This window comes from Mus pahari, chromosome 14 (assembly GCF_900095145.1).
Source record: "Mus pahari chromosome 14, PAHARI_EIJ_v1.1, whole genome shotgun sequence".
NCBI lineage: Eukaryota > Metazoa > Chordata > Mammalia > Rodentia > Muridae > Mus > Mus pahari.
Window position 1 is genome coordinate 77,204,668 of NC_034603.1, and position 19,917 is coordinate 77,224,584.

The 19,917-nt window shown below is 41.5% G+C and overlaps 1 protein-coding gene across 3 annotated transcripts in view; it reads right to left on the bottom strand.

The window, feature by feature from the left end:
• Positions 1-7,991: 7,991 nt before the first annotated feature.
• LOC110331577 (ATP-binding cassette sub-family A member 8-B) overlaps positions 7,992-19,917 on the bottom strand; it is a 58,630-nt gene continuing 46,704 nt past the window's right edge. For all 3 annotated transcript variants that reach the window (XM_029546004.1, XM_021212312.2, XM_029546003.1), the window contains 11 exons: positions 16,657-16,777; positions 15,927-16,044; positions 15,178-15,269; positions 12,868-13,028; positions 12,328-12,403; positions 12,142-12,236; positions 11,137-11,256; positions 10,782-10,922; positions 9,319-9,398; positions 8,279-8,334; positions 7,992-8,167 (listed from right to left, as the gene is read on the bottom strand). In XM_029546004.1, coding sequence (XP_029401864.1) covers positions 8,069-8,167; positions 8,279-8,334; positions 9,319-9,398; positions 10,782-10,922; positions 11,137-11,256; positions 12,142-12,236; positions 12,328-12,403; positions 12,868-13,028; positions 15,178-15,269; positions 15,927-16,044; positions 16,657-16,777 — 1,159 coding nt within the window. In that variant the 3' untranslated portion in view covers positions 7,992-8,068. The remainder of the gene's footprint in view (positions 8,168-8,278; positions 8,335-9,318; positions 9,399-10,781; positions 10,923-11,136; positions 11,257-12,141; positions 12,237-12,327; positions 12,404-12,867; positions 13,029-15,177; positions 15,270-15,926; positions 16,045-16,656; positions 16,778-19,917) is intronic.

Here is a 19,917-nt window from a genome sequence, read left to right on the forward strand (position 1 = left end):
TCTGAGATGCAGGGGTCTCAGAGACTTTATCCTAGGATTGCTTCTCGCTGCTGATGTGCCTTTCCGGCCTCTATTACACAGTCTGATGATTCCTGGGCATCAGTGGGATGCCCATCCTATGATCTGCAGAATCAATGAAAGATATACTTTCATGTAGAAATGCTGCGTGGATGAATTGATAATTTTATAGAACTCCTAAATGGATGCAAGTAATTTCAAGACCCCTATAGAATATAAGCTGCAAATAGAGCTCTGTAAACCTTCATGTGTCATGGGTTAATTGCATTGGGAAAAGAAAACAGGCTTGGAACAAATTTACAATCTAGGAAAACATTCCCTTTAGGTTGGGAATGAGGCCACTATCAGGTAACTAAAGATCACAAACTGGCAACGGGCAATTTATTGTAGGAGCAAGGATAGCAAATACATGATGGACTTATCTATAAAAGCTTATCTATAAAAGACTTCTAAACCATAAAAGAAAAGGCAGGGTGATCTGTCTCTTGACAAAACTGTGCTAACTTATGACTTAGAAAACGTTGGCAAGACGTGGAAAGGTCAAAGTTCGCTTCAGATGTCAACCTGATGAAGCCCTGAAGTCACCTAGGAAGAGCAAACCTCAACTCAAGAATTATTCAGATCAGACTGTTCCGCATCCGTGTCTGTGAGACATTTTCTAGATCGTTAACTCATCGATGAGGGCCCAGCCTACTGTGGGAAGTGCCACCCTTAGACACATAGGCCTGGGTTGTGTAGAAAAGCAAGGGGAGCAGGACAGGGGGTTGCAAACCAATCGGTATCATCCCTCCGTGGTCTTTGTTTCACTTCCTGCCTTCAGGTTCCTGCCTTGGCTCCCCTCTATTAAAGTCTGTAACCTGTAAGGTGCAGTAATGCCCTTTCTCCTTAACTGGACTTGGTCAGTGTTTTACTATAGTGACAGAAAATCAAACTAGGACACAGGGTTTAATAGAAATAAAAACCACCAGCACTGTCTTACCGTCTTGACTGTTAGAAGTAGCTTGCATAAAGCTTTTGGTAGAGAACAACGCTGTCTTTGTTTTATATTGGGTTTCAATATTTGTCCTAAGCTGCTTCTCTTCACTCGTCTCAGAAGCTCTGATAGCTTACTGAACTTCTCTACTTCTTTGAATATAACATCCTGACCTTTCATACTCTGGAGTTCCATCAAGTTTCTTTATGATTAGAGTGGTGGAAGATCCACCTCTCCCTCCATTCTCAGCCTCTGACACCATCCTTCTCCCTCGTAGACCCCATCTTTCCCTTCTTCTGCTTTCTTTGACAGCACTCTGTATCTCTGGGCTCTCTTAAGAGATCCGGGATCCAGGCTCATGGATGTTCTGGACCACAGACCACATTCCATTCTAAACTCCTGTGTTTGAAACATCAGACAGGCAACACAATGCTTCAGAAACCTGTGTCCACTGATGCAGCAACCCCCACGTGTGTAAATATCTCTACTATTCAAAAGTCCTTATCAGCGAAGCAAAGGAAGAGGCCATTCATAAAGGAACACATGGAGTTTATATCAAGTAGAGACAGAATGTCATTGCTGGACAGCTGCAGCTAAGTGCTTAACAGCTGTGGTTTGGATTTCACAAAAAAACAAAAACAAAACCCAAAACAGAACCTCCGTAAAATCTGATAGTGGATGGCCAAAAACTGTGGCTGTGGCCATTACACAAAGAGTCAGATGGCCTTTGGTTCAGAATGGCAGGGATCTGAAGATAAGTCACTCCAGGCATCTCTGCTTACTCCTTCCTTATCCTCTTCAGTCTTTCTAGATGATTACCATTTAAATGTGTGGGTTACTGGTCTCCACCTCTTCCAAATCACAATAGAATTAAGCTACTTACTGTACTTGAGCTGTCTTCCTAGTTATTGGCTTGCTGCCATTCCATTTGAGGCTGACTTTGCCTCTTCCTTCCTTCCTTCCTTCCTTCCTTCCTTCCTTCCTTCCTTCCTTCCTTCCTTCCTTCCTTCCTTCCTTTTTCTATTTTTTATTTTTTTGGTTTTTCGAGACAGGGTTTCTCTGTGTAGCCCTGGCTGTCCTGGAACTCACTCTGTAGACCAGGCTGGCCTCGNAGCCCTGGCTGTCCTGGAACTCACTCTGTAGACCAGGCTGGCCTCGAACTCAGAAATCTGCCTGCCTCTGCCTCCTGAGTGCTGGGATTAAAGGCGTGCACCACCACTCCCAGCTGCCAGTTTCTTTTGAACCCCAGAAACCCACATACTGTAACTAGAAGGGCCAGTTAGTCACCACTAAAGAAATGTTTGCAGACTCTTGGTCAAGCAGGTCCCCTTTGGCCATGTGCCTTGTATTGAAATAAGAACGATTTATCATAGATAATCCTCCAGTTGCTTTCCAGTAATTCTGTTCTGCTCTCACCCATAAGCATTCAATGTTTCCTTAAAATTCAAGGATAAATGCCTTTCAACTCACATTCATCAGGCAGGCTAATTCCAAAAATGAATCTCCTCTTTAAACATTAAAAGGACTTTATTTATTTATTTATTTATTTATTTATTTATTTATTTATTTATTTATTTATGTGTGTGTGTGTGTGTGTGTGTGTGTGTGTGTGTGTGTGTCTGTGTGTGTATTTGAGCACTTGAAGGGCAGAAAAGGTTGTCTGATTCCCTGGAGCTGAAATTAGAGTCACCCAAAGTGGGTGCTAGGAATTGAACTGGAGTTCTCTGGAAAATGACTAAACCATCTCTCCAGCCCTTCCTTAAAATGTTGCAGTGAACACTTCCGTTGATAGCATGCAGCATGGCATTTGATAATGTTATTTTGTTATCTTTTTGCTTTGTACCACATATGTATGATTTCATTTCTGATTGAACTTGGAGCAAGTTGGGAAGGGTCTGGGGTTTCTACACCTGCTGCCTTCCAAACCAAATAATTAGCATGAGATTGAGGCTGCTTGAGGTGATGAGAAAATCAATTGTCAGTAGGTCCCTGGGTAAGCTCTTTAGCTATTTTATGATTTTGATTAATCTACTGATCTCTGAATATTTACTTACAGAAATAGAGAAGGAGAAATGCCTAGTGTCTGGGATTCTACTGTAACAACATAGTGTGTTAAGGTTTGGTAGGATTGGGTACTCTATTCTAATCAGATATCTAGAAAGCTTCCAGCATGGCATCATATTCCTTGGGATTCCAAATTACTACATCTTTCTAGATAATGAAAAAGGTTAGTTAGATATGCAAACTTAGCCTTAGGAAAATAAAGTCATGATATATGTCTTCTTCTTTTATGGTGATATACATGAATGGGATAGAGGGGTTTGTAGGCATATACCTTTCATAACCTATTTTTATAAGGGTTCAACCTCCCTTCTATCCCATCCCCTACCGGAAGTAGTGGAAAAGAAAGGTAATTAGGATACAGGGGAAGTGGACATGTTTAGAAATAGTTCTTTGAGGGTGATTCCAATCATTGTTGTTCTCAGTCCAGTTCACTAGGAAACACAAAACACAAATCAGCAGTTGCAGTCCAGTCCACTCAGCAGACACCACACATGAACTGACAAGGGCAGTTCAGTTCAGAAGAAACTGTGAGGCTCACCAACCAGCCTGAGTCTGTGGAAGTGGCAAGAAGACACAGGAACTTCACGAGATTTCTCTAGAAATCTTAATAGATTTTCTCTATTAAGTCATTTCAAAGGAAGCCCAGCAATGCAATGCAAGGCAAACCAATACATTTGTGTTGTCAGCAAAGACTGTTAAGGTGGAACAAAGCGAACTAATGCCCCAGCTCCCATTGTCTGTGGGGTCATATTTACATTCTTTCTAAATACCACATGTCCTTTCACATGTCTGCTTTAGCAAAACAGCGTTTCACCTTTCTGTCCCAGCAAAACATAATTATAACCTAAGTTTCCAAAGTAACCAGAAATTTCCTCTTTACAGTTTAATTATACTTAGCACACAATATCCAAAACATAAATCTGAATGTTAGCATATCTAAACCCTCACAAGCACATGTTAGCAAATATGCTTGCTTATTTTAGCAAATATTTAAAAATGATTTTTAAAGAAATTCTTAAATATGAGGTTACTAAAGGAAAGAAAGGAAAACAGATATGAAGAACAAACATGAAATGATAAAATTAGCCAGAGGTAGTGGTAAATTTCTTTAATCTCAGAATTAGGGAGGCAGAGACAAGTGGATCTGTGAATTTGAGGCTAATAGACTGCCCCAGGCCAGCCAGGTCATAATTAGATCCATATTCCTTCCTTTCTTTCTTCCTTCCTTCCTTCCTTCCTTCCTTCCTTCCTTCCTTCCTTCTTTCCTTCCTTCCTTCCTTCTCTCTCTCTTTCTCTTTCTCTCTCGCTCTCTCTCTCTCTCCTTTCTATCCCCTTTATCTTTTTCCTTCCCTCTCTCTTCCCTTCCTCCCACTCTCTTTCTCTCTTATGCTGTGTATGTGTATGTGTATGTGTATGTGTATGTGTATTTGTATGTATGTGTGTGATCTTACTTTTTCATCTGCTTGGTCATGTGATTCAAAACTGATCTTTTTGAAGCCACATACCAAATGTATATGGAAGATGAGTTGTAACTTAGGGGTCTCTAATGCCCAGATTTCATGTTATAGTAAAAATACAGCACAACTAACTTCTAACAGCGAATTTTGGCTTTCCAGATTGTGTGTTCATCATCAGGTGGTCTGTGGATAACTTACCTATGTGGGTACTGGGTGATGTGACCAATAGCATTTCAGTATTTTTAGCTGTAACTGACTCTTCAGAGCAGCAGGTATCCTGAGAGTAAATGTATGGATCTCACATTCTAGATTAGAGAAGTATGCTTAAATGTTTTGTGAAGTGGAAATTTCTAGCTTCTTTGGAGAGTCCGTTGTACCATGTGATGTTTTCCTGGAAGCTGTCTTATGAGAGGATGTTTTACTGAAACAGACATGTAAGGGCATATGATGTTTTGCTGGAGTGGACTTTTGAGAGGGTGCATGTTTGGAAAGGATATAAGTATAACTCCACAGACATTGAGACAATGCAACTCTCTTGCATTGGTTTAATTTCCAATACTCTGCTGGTATCTTTGTTTGTTGTACTGTGCCTTCATAGAGAAAAAGGCACCAAAGAACTTGTCATGGTATTCTGGCTGCTTCTTCCCACTTCTGTTGCCTGGGGCCAGCCCCAGCACATCCTTCTTTCTTGTTGGTTCTCCTTGAGGCAATAGAGGGGGAAGAGGGCAGAGGGTAAGACTTTTGTTTTACAAGATATGGGGTAAGGCTTTTGTCTTATGAGATATTTAGGGTTGCTGTATAATAATTAAAAGTTTTCTTATCTAATTTACTGTGCTACTGTAGCTGACCTGCCTTCTGTGCAGGCCTGAAACTACAGTCTCTGGCATTTAGCACCTCATCTTAAAACAGCAGGAGTTGTCATCCTCCTCTGCTCCTCCAGAGGGGAGGGGAGCTCCCCCACTGGGCGATCTGAACTCAGTCAGTTGGTTGGCTCCAAGAGTCCACATCTGCATTGGTCAGTTGCTGGCTGAACCTCCCAAGGAACAGCCATACCAGGTTTCTGTCAGCAAGCACCTCTTGGCAACAGCAGCAACCTTGTCTAGACAGACAGTGCTCCCAAGGACTAGACCAGCAGTCAAAGAGTGTACAGGGAGGAATGCATGGCTCCAGATACATATGTAGCAGAGGATGGCCTTGTCTGACCATGTCTTGTCTATCAAGGGGAGGGGAGGCCCTTGGTCCTGTGAAGGTTTGATGCCCCAGTGTAGGGGGGAATGTGGGAGCTGTGGAGCAGGAGAGAGTGTGTGGGTGGGGGAGCACCCTCAGAGAGGCAAAGGGGATGGAGGAGAGGTCAGATGTGGAATGGGGGGGTTTGTGGAGGGGTAACTGGAAAGTAGGATATCATTTGAGATGTAAATGAATGGAATGATTAATAAAAAGTAAAAGAAAAGAAAAAGAAGATTAAGAACATTAATATGTTGTTTTATAAAAAAAAAAAAAGAAAACAGCAGAAGATTAAGTAAAGGATTAATTGCTAGAGCCTTTTCCATTTTATCCAGATGCCTCTCACTTGTCAGGCTAGGGGGAAGTTTGGAACAATAGACTTCTATTGAAACAGAAAAGAATATCACTCACTGAAGAAAAAACTTTTACAGAAGCAAATATGCATAAACTCACATAAATTCATATACAGATTCATGCATGAATATTTATACATCTCCATTCAAACCTGTTGGGGTCAGTTTGCATACATTCTCACAATTACATACTTTTACACACACATTCATGCTTACATATGCATTTGGAGCAAAAAACTAAACACTGGTGCAGAAAGAATTCACTCATTCTGGATGAAAAATGAGCTCCAATCTTTATTGCATAGAGAACAAAAAAGTTTTTACCTTTTAATGCTAAATGAACGAAACTCAAGTTTGTAAGAAGAAAGCTTGGTTCCTTTTAATAAGACTAAGCCTGACTTGTTATTAAGAAAAGACCTATTTTGTCCCATGGTAAGGAAAAGCCTGCCTGCTCCTTCAGCTTTCTCTGCAGCTTCTTCTTATTTCCTCTTCCCCTCTGAATTCTTCACATTGCTCTCTTAGTTTCTCACCTATAGTTTCTAAGTTATTCCACTCTTTATTCTCCTTATAATCTTGTTCTTTCCTCCTACTCTGATGCCACAATAATGCTCTTACTCTCAATGCCTTTTCTCCCAAAGGTGTGCCTTTCTTTACTTCTACGTTCTTTTTAAGTTGAAATCTATCTATAAAGTTCTTTTGTGTTCTGACTTATGATCACATGGTAAAAAGCTCATTACAAGTTTACACAAAAGTTCAAATCATAAATTGAAATATAAGTTTACAACAGAGAACGTTTGCATGCATATCCATTAGGAGTAATTATCTAGCTAAACATCCATCACCAGTCATAGTGCCATAGGTCCATTGAAAGTTAAAAACCATAGCTAAGTAATTAGTGAAGTTTTGTATAGATAAACTTGGTCAATATTTTATCTTCTGTCCTAGCACCTATAGTAAATAGTTAGTTCTTTTTTTTATGACCTTCTGTTAATTATTTTACAACCTCTTGAAATGTGCTCTGAGTAGTAGAAAGTCTTGGTACCATCTAAGAGGCAATTAACTGGTGACACATGGGAGACTGGCAGAGTTCTCATTGCAGTTTTGACAGTCAGAAAAGGACATAATAGCAGTCTCACTATATAAGAGCTTAATAAATACTGATATAATTTTAGAAATTCTTATAGGATCAACATTAAGAATTAAGAAGCCATCTATTTGTCTATATACCATCAGTACAAGACACTACATCTTTGTATATCTGCAGAGATCTGCTCAAAAGGGTGAACTAATACCTAGCTATGGTTAAATATGTATTATAATAATAATAGGAAAAGCATATTAATAGCAGGAATCTTTCCTAAAATGGATTTCTCCTGGGCCTTGCCTACCGGAGCCATTGTAGCTTTTAATCCAAGGTGGACCCATCTCAGGAAGATCACCTGCTGGCTTTTAGCTTCTCCTATGATGGCTCCTGACATTCTGTGGACTCATTCCTATTTGGTGGAGCTTCGTGGTTTTTTCTGGATTGAGCCTCCTGCTACTGATTTGTGTTTGGTGCTTGTGACTGCACTGGATAGCCGATACTGATTCATGTTTGGAACTGCCCCCAAAGAACTACTTCCAAATAGATCCACATCCCTCATTTCCTTTTAACCTTTCTTCTTACCTACCTTTGGCTGGTGAACTAGAAGGGAGGTTGAAGAACTTAAGAACCCTTATTAAAGTTAGTTTTGAAAAATCTAAGCCTACAGTTTTGATACAAAAAAATTATCTAAAATATTTTAACTAAATATACCATACTCAGAAATGGAAATAATTGTATAAAAGTAACCGTTTATTCAACATTCTACAGAACTATGGCATCAAATGCCCTACAGGGATATGGAGAAGGCTAGGCAAGGTTCCCTGTGGTCCAGCCTCTATACAGTACTCACCCCCTTTCTCCAATCCCTGAGGAACAAAGAGGAGATGTTTTTGGCTTAAACCTCTTCCTGTGGGAGGAGCTTCCACTTTATGGAGGAGTCTAGTTCTTCCGCAAAGCCATCCAGCTCCTGCTCCTTGGAGAGCTCTAGGAAGACCTGGAAAGGATGGATGAGAAAGAGAGATGTCACATGGAGTTGCAAGTGAATCAGAGCAGCAAATCATATGCATGCATTTTGTGGGTGGTAACGTCATTACCAATGACCCACCTGCTCCAGGGTGGACTGAGAGAGGCTGTACTCCTCCAGGTCAAAGGTCTGCTTAACTGTATAAGGAGAAATGCATTTAGGAGCATGCATATTTTCTTATATAGATAGTCTCATAAGCCAACAGCAGACACACATAATTAAAATGTTAATTGTGTTACGATAAGTCTGCTCAAATTAAAATACATCAACACATTTACTTTCATTGGAGGAACACTGCTTGTATTAGGCTTACATGCTGGGTACTTTTTGGATTCTGGGTTTAAGAGAGAAATGGAAATGAGAAATGTTCTTTTCTTATACATGAGCCACTGATTTTGCACAGCCACATAGGAAGATGCTGACGAAAGATGCTTGAATTAGGCTGTTTTGAAAGATTCCAGAGGAGGACGTCTGAGATTTTCTAGGGAGAGAATAGCTTCATGCACTATTTCTAAAAGATACTGAAGAGACCCACGATTGAACTTGGAACTTTCCTTGTCAACCAGAATAGAATGTGAAGGGCATGGAAGAGAATTGGAGCCACACCACCACTAAAAACAGTATCCCGCCCCTCCCCCCCACCCCACAGTAAATAACACAATCTCCAATATCGGGGTTGACAATGTAATCAAATATCCTGCAACAGTTTCCCTTCCCTTTGTCCCTTCCCCTCCCATGCCCTCCCCACTTTTCTTTTCTTTTCTTTTCTTTTCTTTTCTTTTCTTTTCTTTTCTTTTCTTTTCTTTTCTCTTCTCTTCTCTTCTTTTCTCTTCTCTTCTCTTCTCTTTTCTCTTCTCTTGTTTTCTTTTCTTTCTTTTCTCTTCTCTTCTCTTCTCTTGTTTTCTTTTCCTTCTCTTCTCTCTCTTCTCTCTCTTCTCTTCTCTTCTCTTCTCTTCTCTTCTCTTCTCTTCTCTTCTCTTCTCTTCTCTTCTTTTCTTTTCCTTTCTGAGACAGTGTTTCACTTTGTAGCTTTGGCTGGGCTGGAACATGCGGTAATCCTCCTGTTTTGAATAATTTCCTCCTCATTGTCTTACTTTCTGAGACAAAGTTCTGGCTCTTACCTTTCTCTAACTTGAAGAAAGCTTGGGATAAAGGCTGCACACCTTCCACTGGTAATTTGTAAACCATCAGAGGATAGTACCTGGGAACACAGGGAGAACACATCAGCTAGGGCTAAACTCATTACAACCTCACTCCTCAACTGCTGTTATTTTTAATCACGACTAAGAATTTTTAACAATGGATCTACTCTCTTATTCTTGCCACTCCGGTTTAAGATCAAATGACCAGATAAGCATGGATTTATTTATGAGCTCTCTATTCTCTTCTGTTGGTCTCCATGTCTTTCTTCATACAAATGCCACACTATTGAATCCACAAGGAGGATTAATGGGAGAGTAAGAGCCAGAGGGTTTTGGACTCTTGGATCGTTGAGTGGAGGAGAATAGCTAAGCTCAGGTGCTAATAGATGATAAGCCTGAATAGCCTTTGGCCTCACTGTCAAAGCTCAACACTGGCACTTGGCTTCTTCTTCTTTCAAGCTCTGAAACTATCGGTTTCTCAGGGTTTCATATAGGAATAGAGACCTAGATGACTGCGGAATGCCAAGCACACCCCTCTTCCCCCTCATAGTCACCAGAGAAGAGTGTTACCTCTGACAAAGAATCAAGCAATTCACTACCAAGGAATTCAGTAGTGGAGATTTAATAAATAACTTAAAAAAAAAAAGATAAATGTGGACATCAGAGAGGCTTAGAGTATATTTAATAATATACTTTCTCACAGCCTATGGGGCAACCGTTCTCATACACTGCTCATTCTCTCCATCTTCATTATACATTTCTGTTTGATTATGGGCTGTACACTGAGTCTCAGCACTGTTTAAAGGGCCAGACTCTCAGAAAACATTTTTGGAATCACAGTGTGTGTGTGTATGTGTGAGTGTGTGTGTGTGTGTGTGTGTGTGTGTTTGGCAGAGCATGCCTATGTAGTGATTAGATATTAACTTTGTGTGTCTTTCTCTATTGTTCTCCACTGTATTTTTTTGAAAAGGGGTCTTTAACTGAACCTGGGTCTCACTAGTTCAGCTAGACTAGTTGGCCATCAAAAGAACAAGATTTACCTGCCTCCACTCTTGGTGTAGGGATTACAGGACTGTGCAATCACATTGGGCTTTTTATGTGGGTGTTGAGTAACTTTCATATTTTCATGTTTGTTCAGCAAACACTTAACCCTGAATTACCTTCTAGTCCCTCAAACATATTATTTTAGTTTAGAATGACAACCTTGATCTCGAAAAGTCTTCGTGAGAAAGAGATGATACAAGCCAAGGATGGGACATAGCACATAGTAGGGCTACAACATATGGTACATCTGCTTTTACATCAGCTCTATCTTCTCTGCTTTCCATCAAATATCTATCGAGTAATTTTTCTAAGTTTCCTTCCAACTGACTACAAACCAGTATAACTGACAGGGGGAAACCAACATTTGGTATCAGATCAAAACCAAAGAGCAACGTTACCGTTCCTGCCTAGCAGCCTGGGGGAACAGCCTCATGATCTCCGTGTTGAGGGGCTCCACCTGCTCAAGGGTCTTCACCTTCATCTCCAGCAGGTAATCTTTGCCAAATTTGCTTTTGAGATGTTGGATGGATCCAATACACCTGGGAATTGGAGAAGGACGTGTTCAGAATAGGGAAAGAAAAGTTTGTGTGGCAGTGTTTGAAACCCTCAGCTTCATACCAGGTCTGTCTTAGGGTTCTTGCTGTTAACTGGGGTCTAGCAATTCTAGCCATTAACACTTATTTCCTTGTCTATGGGAAACACCATCTAGTCACACATTGCAAGAGTCAGTGTGGTCTCAAGACACATACTCACCTCAGTCTTCCAGACACCAGGATGGCCACTCGGTCACACAGAGCCTCAGCCTCTGCCATGTAATGGGTGTTCAGCAGGGCGCCCCTGTCTGTATTTTTTATGATGGCCCTGATTGCTTGCCTATATTGTCAAGACAATATTAACAATTTAGAAAGTAGCATAATAAATAAGAAAGGGACAGAAAAAGGAAGCACGCATTGAAAAGGAGCACCTACAGAATGCAGTATTTATTACAGGCATGTATGAAGAGGAAAATTCTGTCAAAACAGGCAGGCACATGGGGGACAGAATGATGTGGAACTCAACAGTGTCGCCCAAGCCAGCAGAAGGAAGTCATTGCCGAATACATGACAGGTTTTACAACTTCCCGAGAACCACTGTTCTGATGCCCAGCAGCAGACACGTGACTGGGATTCAGAAGTTCCTGTACCAACCCAGAGATACCTACGCTGCTCTAGCACACACAGTGAGTGGCTTGCAGCTTAGTGCTATGTGTGCTTCCTTTCTCAGAGATGTTTGAGAAATATTACTAGAGAAATGCTAGTTTGCAAACCACTGATCATTACTAAGGGTGTTGGTAGTTTTGTTTCTTTATGTACATAAAAAAGTTTTAAGATATACTTTTATCATTCTTTCTGTGTGTTTTATGTGCCTGTGTGCATGTGCCATGTGTGTGTAAGTGCACATGTGTACATGTGTAGGTAGAGGCCAGAGGCCAAGGTTGGGTATCCTGTTAGCCACATTGATTTTTGAAATAGTGGCTCTCACTGAACCTGGAGCTCACCAATTGTTTGAGACTAGCTATTCAGTGAGCTCCAGCTCTTCTGATTTCAGCTCCACAGCGCTCAGACTACAGCAAGCAAGATTACCCCTGGATTTTTGTGTGGGTATTGGGAATCTGAACCCTGTGCCTTATGCTTGGTAAAAACAATTTCTGAGTGAGTGAATCTGTTTTCAAGCCCCCTTCTAGGAGTGGGTTCAACCCCAGTGCCAGCAGTTCCTCACCATATTTGCTGCTGCCCCTCAGGATCCAGCCCGGTGGACGGCTCATCCAGAAGCAATATAGACGGGTTCCCCAAGATGCTCAGCATGAAGCACAGCTGCAACAAGGGGGACACCCCATGTGGCATCACCTCAAGTGTGCCTCCTTGAGGTGTGCTCGAAGCTGTACCTCCTGAGCCCTGCCTATACCTTTCTCTTCACTCCCTCTGACAGCATCTTCACAGGAGACTTCAGCTGGTCCTGCAGCTTGAGTGCATCCACCAACCTGAAGAGAGACAGCAGAATATCACCATCTACTACTCAGTGAAAATAGAGAATGGGAAGGTGGGGCAGTGAGCCTGGATGAGATTGGGAAGTGGGACTAGTAGATGGAATTCTGGAGCTTGTGTGTGTGTGTGTGTGTGTGTGTGTGTGTTAGTGGGAAAAAGGTGATATTGTTGACTGAAGTGAGCCCTTCTTAAACAGTATCATGTCATAGAATTCAAATAGTTAATCTATGATCAATACATTAAATTTTAGTATTTTCAATAAATTTTACCAATATATTCCCCCTTTTCCATGTTTAATGACAGGGGAAAAACACTCAACGCCCACCCCAAACAGGAAAACTAATTCCTAATTTTAAATCTGCCCAGCGTCTTGAGCATTTCACCCCAAGTTTTCTGCAAATGGTGTCACCCACTTTCTCCCGGACCTCCTCCTGTTGTAGGTGCACCCCCACCCATGTACCTTGTGATGGCGACTGTAGCGTGACTTTTGCTCAAGCCCCTCACTGCAGCAAATACCTCCAGGTGCTCCTTCACAGTGAGGTTGGGCCACAGAGCATTCTCCTGAGGACAGTACCCCAAGAACCCCGGGGTATCCCCTTCTCTGCTTCCTTTCAGTAGCACCTATAGATAAAAGTTCATCACTAGAGCCCACATTCTACACAGCCTCAAGGACTACTCCTGTGACAGCTCTCTCACAGACACTCCCTCCCAGACCAAAGGGAATTTTAACTGTGTGCCGACACCTTACACTGGAGAGAGCTTGTTAGTAGTAATTACCTGTGAATAAATGTGTGCCTAGCCAGAAACTTAGTTTTCTAAGTGGACTGTCAAAAGTCTCCCAGTGTCACTTTGGTCCCCAGTTCGTATTCAGTGTTTTCACAATTTTCTAAATGAAGCACCTTTAGAATGACTCCTTACCCTCACTTTCTCTTCTGTGTTCTTCTGAATACCTCCTCTGTGACAGAGGCTGCACTTAATGCTCATAGATGAGGAGCTTAAAAGTTATTAGTGTCTTGTTTTTGGGGTTTCGATTCTACAGAGAGAACCAGGCAAACAACAAGTAGAGGAAAGAGTAAATAGAATAAGGTCAGTCAGAGTGGCGCTGTGGTGGGCACCAGAAGGCTTAGATGGAGAGAAATTGCAGAAGCAACCTTGGGTTGGTTGATTAGCCGGTCATTCTCTGAGGGATCCTTTTAATGGGAGAGGAGAAGTTTTCACTCATAGGGTAAAAGCCAGGCTTTTTTTAGGGGGTGGGGGTAGGGATTTGGCACAGAGCAAAGAGTAAGATCTAAGCCTATGAAGGACTGCCACTTGATGTGCTGTTCCTAGACCAAGGCAAGAGCAGGTGTGCTGGAGCAGAATGAGCAAGGGGATGAGGAGAGATGCAGCCCAAGGACAGAGAGGTCATCTCCTGTAGCCACCAGTAAGATAAGTAGGAGGTGACCTGACAGTCACAGAGGAGAGGGGGATCTTGAAAGTGATGGAGTAGGAGAACAAGGCTGTAAACCATCATGTTGGCTGTTGTGACTAAGTCACTTCCATGATGCCAACCTCAGGGAATGTCTCTTGGTTTGTTTGTTTATTCATTCATTCATTTATTTATTTATTTTTGACACAGGGTCTTTTATTGGGCTTGTAGCTTACCAATTAGAATAGGCTCTATGTCCAGTAAAGGCCAGGAGTATAGCTGCTTGTACCTAGGGCCCTAGCACTAGGGTTAAGAGCACGTATTACCATGGTGGGATTTCCCGTGGTTTCTGAAGAATGAAGTTAGGTCCTAGATAGTGCATCAAGCTATCTACTAACTGAGCCATTGCCTCAGCCAACTTACTTTTACTGTGTTCTGTCGCAAGGTAACCATGAAGAGTCATCTGCTGTGCTTCCACACCTCATGAGAAATAAGTCAGTGAGTTGAGGGTCAGAAAAAGGACTGAGTCGGAGAGCAGTGGAGACAGTTGGAGCTGAAATGAGGATGCAGCTCACCCACCATTTCCTGACCAGCTGCTGCTGCCCTGGCTTCAAAAGGACATGGTAGCCTGCCATCTTCTCTATCTTTTCGGGGTGAGGGGATATCTGCCAGTTGTATCCCTGCCTATTTTTTTACCTCCTGGCTTGACCACCCCCCCCCTCTTCCAAGGTGCAGATCCATAGACTTCTGCTTTATCCTTTGCCCTGGCCTCCCTGGACTTTGCAAAGGGATCTTCAAGAATCTGCTGCAGAATCGGGGGGGGGGGGAGGTTTCATTTCTGGTCTATGATGCCTCTTTTTGTTGTTGTTGATTGTCTACTTTACTTAACCACTTCCTGTATGTGTGATTTAAGTCCACTTGACTTCTCTGATGCTCATTTTTACAGTTTATTAAAAAATGGTCCTTCCAAATAGTGTATTTGAAATACACACACACACACACACACACACACACACACACACACACACACACACACATTTGAGCAACTTAGTGGTTTCTAAAGGACAGTGAATATCTAAAATTTTATAAACAATTTTATATAAGATTAAAGCATTACATGCTAAGAGGAAAGTGCTCATTAGAAGTGTTTTATTGACAAGTTAATAGGATTATATGTGTTCTCATATTGGTTTTGTAATCTGTCACAGAACATTCTGTGTGTCTTTGAAGGTATAAATAATTGTTCTTCTCAAGCACTTAGTTTCTATATAGTGTGCATATGAATTTACTCTCCTGTGTATTGCATTCATCACTTCAGTCATCTGAGACATCTGAAAAATTTTCAAATAATATGCCACCTACCTGCCCAGCTGTGACTTTTGTGTCTCCACTTATCATTTTAAGAGATGTACTTTTGCCAGCTCCATTGTGTCCCAACAATCCTAGAATCTCACCTGAAACACAGGATTATATTGAACTTAAATTTACAGTAAAACTAAGCATAAAACATTGTCTTAACTCTCACTGTCTGATGTATGCCATTTGATAAGTTTTATACATTGTATGACCCATTTAACTGTCACAACTATCCCAAGAAATTGTCACAATCTCTTCTTTCATTCTTGGTGATAAAAAGTCTCAAGAATGAGGTATTTTCCCAAGATTACACTAATGGAAATTGGAAAGCCATTCTTAGAAACTAAGAGTGTCTGATTCTGTTTCCTGTGATCTTTAGTCTTTTGTAATAATATTAGAAATTGAGTTCCCCTAACATAAGCCTTCAGAAAATACTGCTACACCCTCAACCCCCAACCAATTCTCTTTAAAAATAGTAAACATTAGGATGTCAGTTGTGTGAGTTTAAGAGAAAATTTAATGACTTTCATGGGGCATGTGGTAGTGTTGGTTCCTCTGTAGATAGAACTGGTCCCCTATTCTTAGAGTAAATGAATATACTTAAAAATGAAATGTGTAAAGGAGTTTTCAGGCTACCCTGGAGAGGAGTCCGCATGTGAGTGAGAAGACAGTATGTGAAGGATTTTTATCAAGAACCAAGAAATAGTTCAATAGTTTCAATATTTGAGCCAACTTTTGAAAACCACATATCTAACCTTTCCTGACACAAAATGAGACATTCCTGGTGGCTATCTTAGCCTTCTTCTTGGAAAGGCAATGCTTCCACTTCTCTGCATACTCTTTGCGTAGGCAGCTAGCAACAATGACTGGCATCTGTAAACAAGAAGAATATCACATCAGCCTGTTCTCTCCACTGACTTTGAATGAGCTGTATCCCCTACACTACCCTAACTGTGCATCAAAGAGATCCTAGTGGGCACCATCATTATCTACTTCTTTTCTTATCTTAGCCCTTGTCTATGGAAAGTATTCGATGATCTTCCCCTACAAAGACATCTACCAAGAAACACATTGTTTTAGAGGGCATGCCCGACTCCCCAAACACGCAAAAGACACAAAAAGCACCAGTGTGCCTTATGTTGAATACTGTACATTCTCACTAGAAACAGTGACATTTGTCACTACATGCTCAGTTTCTCAAAGTCTTTCATGATTTTAGTGATTTCACCTGTATTCTGTTTTTTAGCTTATACTAAGGATTGGAAACATTGACTTTCAATCTGCTCATTTTAATGTAAAAACAATGGCCACTCTATAAAACAGTGACTCTCTTTTGTTAGGATGAAGGAAAGGAAGCATCATTAGAGAATAAGTCTGGTAGACCAGTTGCTTTAATGAGCACACACTGGCATTGTTTGGTAGACCAGTTGCTTTAATGAGCACACACTGGCATTGTTTGGTAAGAGAGCTACGTTGTGTGCTTACCTCATCAAAACTGGTGGATACCAAGGCATTCGCTGTTCTCATTCTCTCCATTTGAACGTCTTCATCCTCATCTCCTGGCTCTTCTGGGTTTTGATACACATCATTGTTTCTTGGAGAAATTCTAAGGTCAGAACCAGTCACTAATAATTGACTTGTGGCCTTTATCTTTGTGTCAACAATGATTCATTGTTCTAAACCCATTATCAAGTGGACTACAAGATGAGAAATGCATCATGTTTCCATTTGGTCCATTCTGCACTCATCCCATGTGACTCCTCTTGCCCTGGTCAGCACTACCATGCTTAGTCACCATCATTCTTTACCTATCTTCTATTCTTCTTAGTGATGGGAAGATTACTTTTCAAATAATAAGAAATAATCTGAAACATCCTTTTGAAAATAGTATAGCCCAACAATGTAAACTATTTTGTTCTGATGGGGGAAATGGGCCAGAGTATTTAAAGTTCGTACTATATCAGAAAATAAGCTACTGCGAGTACTCAGTTAAAGATGGAACATCTGTTTCATCTCTTTCCTCAAGGCTCAGAAAATAACAGGAAGGAGTGGGCAGAAAGAATGCAAGAGCCAGAGGATGGGGAGGGCTGCTGTAAAATGTTCTCTGGTCATGACATGGTGTTGCACACATGACCATGCTGTGCAGCAGCTGTGGTTACCTGCATAAGACATGAGCAATATTAAGTCAATTAAGGGAGCTCTGGGCTCTCTCTCAGTCTGGAGGAGCCTTGTGGGTCTGGAGGAGACTAGAAGCATCCTGCTTCCCCATTGAACACTTCAGGAGTCCCAAAACTAACCAGGTTGGAACTCTGCCCCACCAAACCCTTCCCAGATGGTCATGATGGAGACATAGCCTGCAGAGGTGTGTGCTGTCTCTGGGGACCTATTGTCTAGCTCTGGTCTCACTACTCAGTCCAAAGGAGCCTTGCAGGACTCCAAGAGCATCAGTATTCCCAGTGGAAACCTTTGGGGGCACCAAAACTAAGCAGCGTGGAACCCTGACCTACAAATCCCATCCCAGTCAGATCTGCCTGCCATCCCAATTGGTAAGCCTAGGACACAGCCTTCAGAGCTATGCATGGGCCTCCGAGCTCCATTCTGTATCTCTGGGCTCACTTTTCAGTCCTGAGGATCCTTGTGGGACCCCAGGAGCCTCCTACTACACTGTGGAAGACTGTGGAGCCCCAAGAACAACCAACTTGGAACATTGCTTCATAGGTTCCTTACCAGTGGGGTTGGCTTGAGGCACAGCCAGCAGAGTCAGGTTTCTTGACCTACATTGTCTGGCCCATGGTTCCCCCCACCTGAAGCCCTGTTGCTATTATCTAGTCAATACCAGGGAAAACCAGATGCCTAAAGGACAGTCTAAGAAAACAATCAACAAGTTCCAGGGCAATATGACATCTTTAGAGCCTAGTTGTCCTGCTACAACAAAACCTGGATATCCTAATGAAACTGCAGCACAAGAAAAGGATATGAAATCTAATCCTTTAAAGAGGATAGAGACCTTTAAAGAGGACATGAATAAATCCCTCAAGGAAATGCAGGAAAATACATTTAAACAGGTAGAGGCTTTAAAAGAGGAAGCAAATGATATAAAGAAACACAGGAAAATACAATCAAACGGGTGAAGGATATGAGTAAAACTGTCCAAGACCAGAAAAGGGAAATAGAGGCAATAAAGAAAACACAAACTGAGTCAATCTTGGAAATGGAAAACCCAAGAGAGAGAAAACAGGAACAGATGCAAGCATCACCAACAGAATACAGGAGATGGAAGAAAGTCTCTCAGGCATAGAAGATACAATAGAAGAAATCAATATATTGGCCAAAGAAAATGGAAAATCTAAAAAGTTCATGACACAAAACCTCCAGGAAATTTGGTACAGTATGAAAAGACCAAATCTAAAAATAATAGGAATGGAAGAAGATTCCTTGCTCAAAGACCCAGAAAACATCTTCAACAAAATCATAGAAGAAAATTTCCCTAACCCAAAGAAAAAGATGCCTATAAATGTACAAGAAACTTAACTGAACAGGTTGGAGTAGAAATGAACATCCTCCACATAATCATCAAAACACTAAATATACAGAACAAAAAAAGAATTTTTAAAACTGAAAGGGAAGAGGTCAAGTAACATATAAAGGCAAACCTATAAGAATTTTACCCAATATCTCAACTGATACTCTAAAAGCTAGAAGGACTTGGGCAAAGGTCTTGCATATCCTAAGAGACCACAGATGTCAGCTCAGACTATTATACCCAGCAAAACTTTCAATCACCATAGATGGAGAAACCAAGATATTTCATGATAAACCCAAATTTAAACAACACCTTTCCACTAAACCAGCCCTACAAAGGATACTAGAAGGAAAATTCCAACCCAATGAGGCTAACTACACTCAGGAAAATACATGAAATACATAATTACACACCATTAAAATCAGAGTGAAGTAACCCAGGTCCAGAAAGATAAGCATGGTATGTACTCACTTATAAGTAGATACTAGCCATAAAAGAAAGGATAACCATGCTACAATTCACAGATCTAAAGAAATTAGAGGACCCAAGGGAGGGAACTTGGCAATAGATAGTGTGAGGAACAGAAAGGGGATCAGGTGTGGGGAGGGTAGCAGGAGAGGGCTGGGAGAGAGAATGGAAATCAGTTGAGGGCATTTCTGGGACTAGCTGGAGAGCTGGGATGGGGGAAGCTCCTGGGTGTGATACATGGTATGTACTCATTTATAAGTGAATATTAGCCATAAAGTATAGGATAGCTATGCTATAATCAACAGACCCAAAGAAGCCAAATAACAAGGAGGGTCAAAGGGAGGATGGTCAAATCTTTCTTAGAAGTGGAAAAACAATAGATTTTGGAAGTTGATGGAAGGAGAGAACTTGGTGGAAGAGGGTATTGGGAGGAGAGCCGGGCAGGGAGGAGGAGGTCATATGTAGGGAGAGCAGGGGAGAAAAAAGAGAGATCAGATGGAGGGGGAGGCAATCTCTAGGACATGCCAGAGACCCGGGATGGGGAAAAACTCCAGAGGGTTTAAGGGGATGACTAGCTGAGATTCCTAACAGTGAGGGATATGGATCCTGAAGAGGCCACTTTTTGTAGCCAGACAGGACTCCCAGGGGAGGAATGAGGACAGCAACACACCCACAAAAACCTTTGACCCAAAATGTATCCTGCCTATGTACAGGGACCAATGGCAGCACTCTTTTTAACTACCTCTCTATACAAA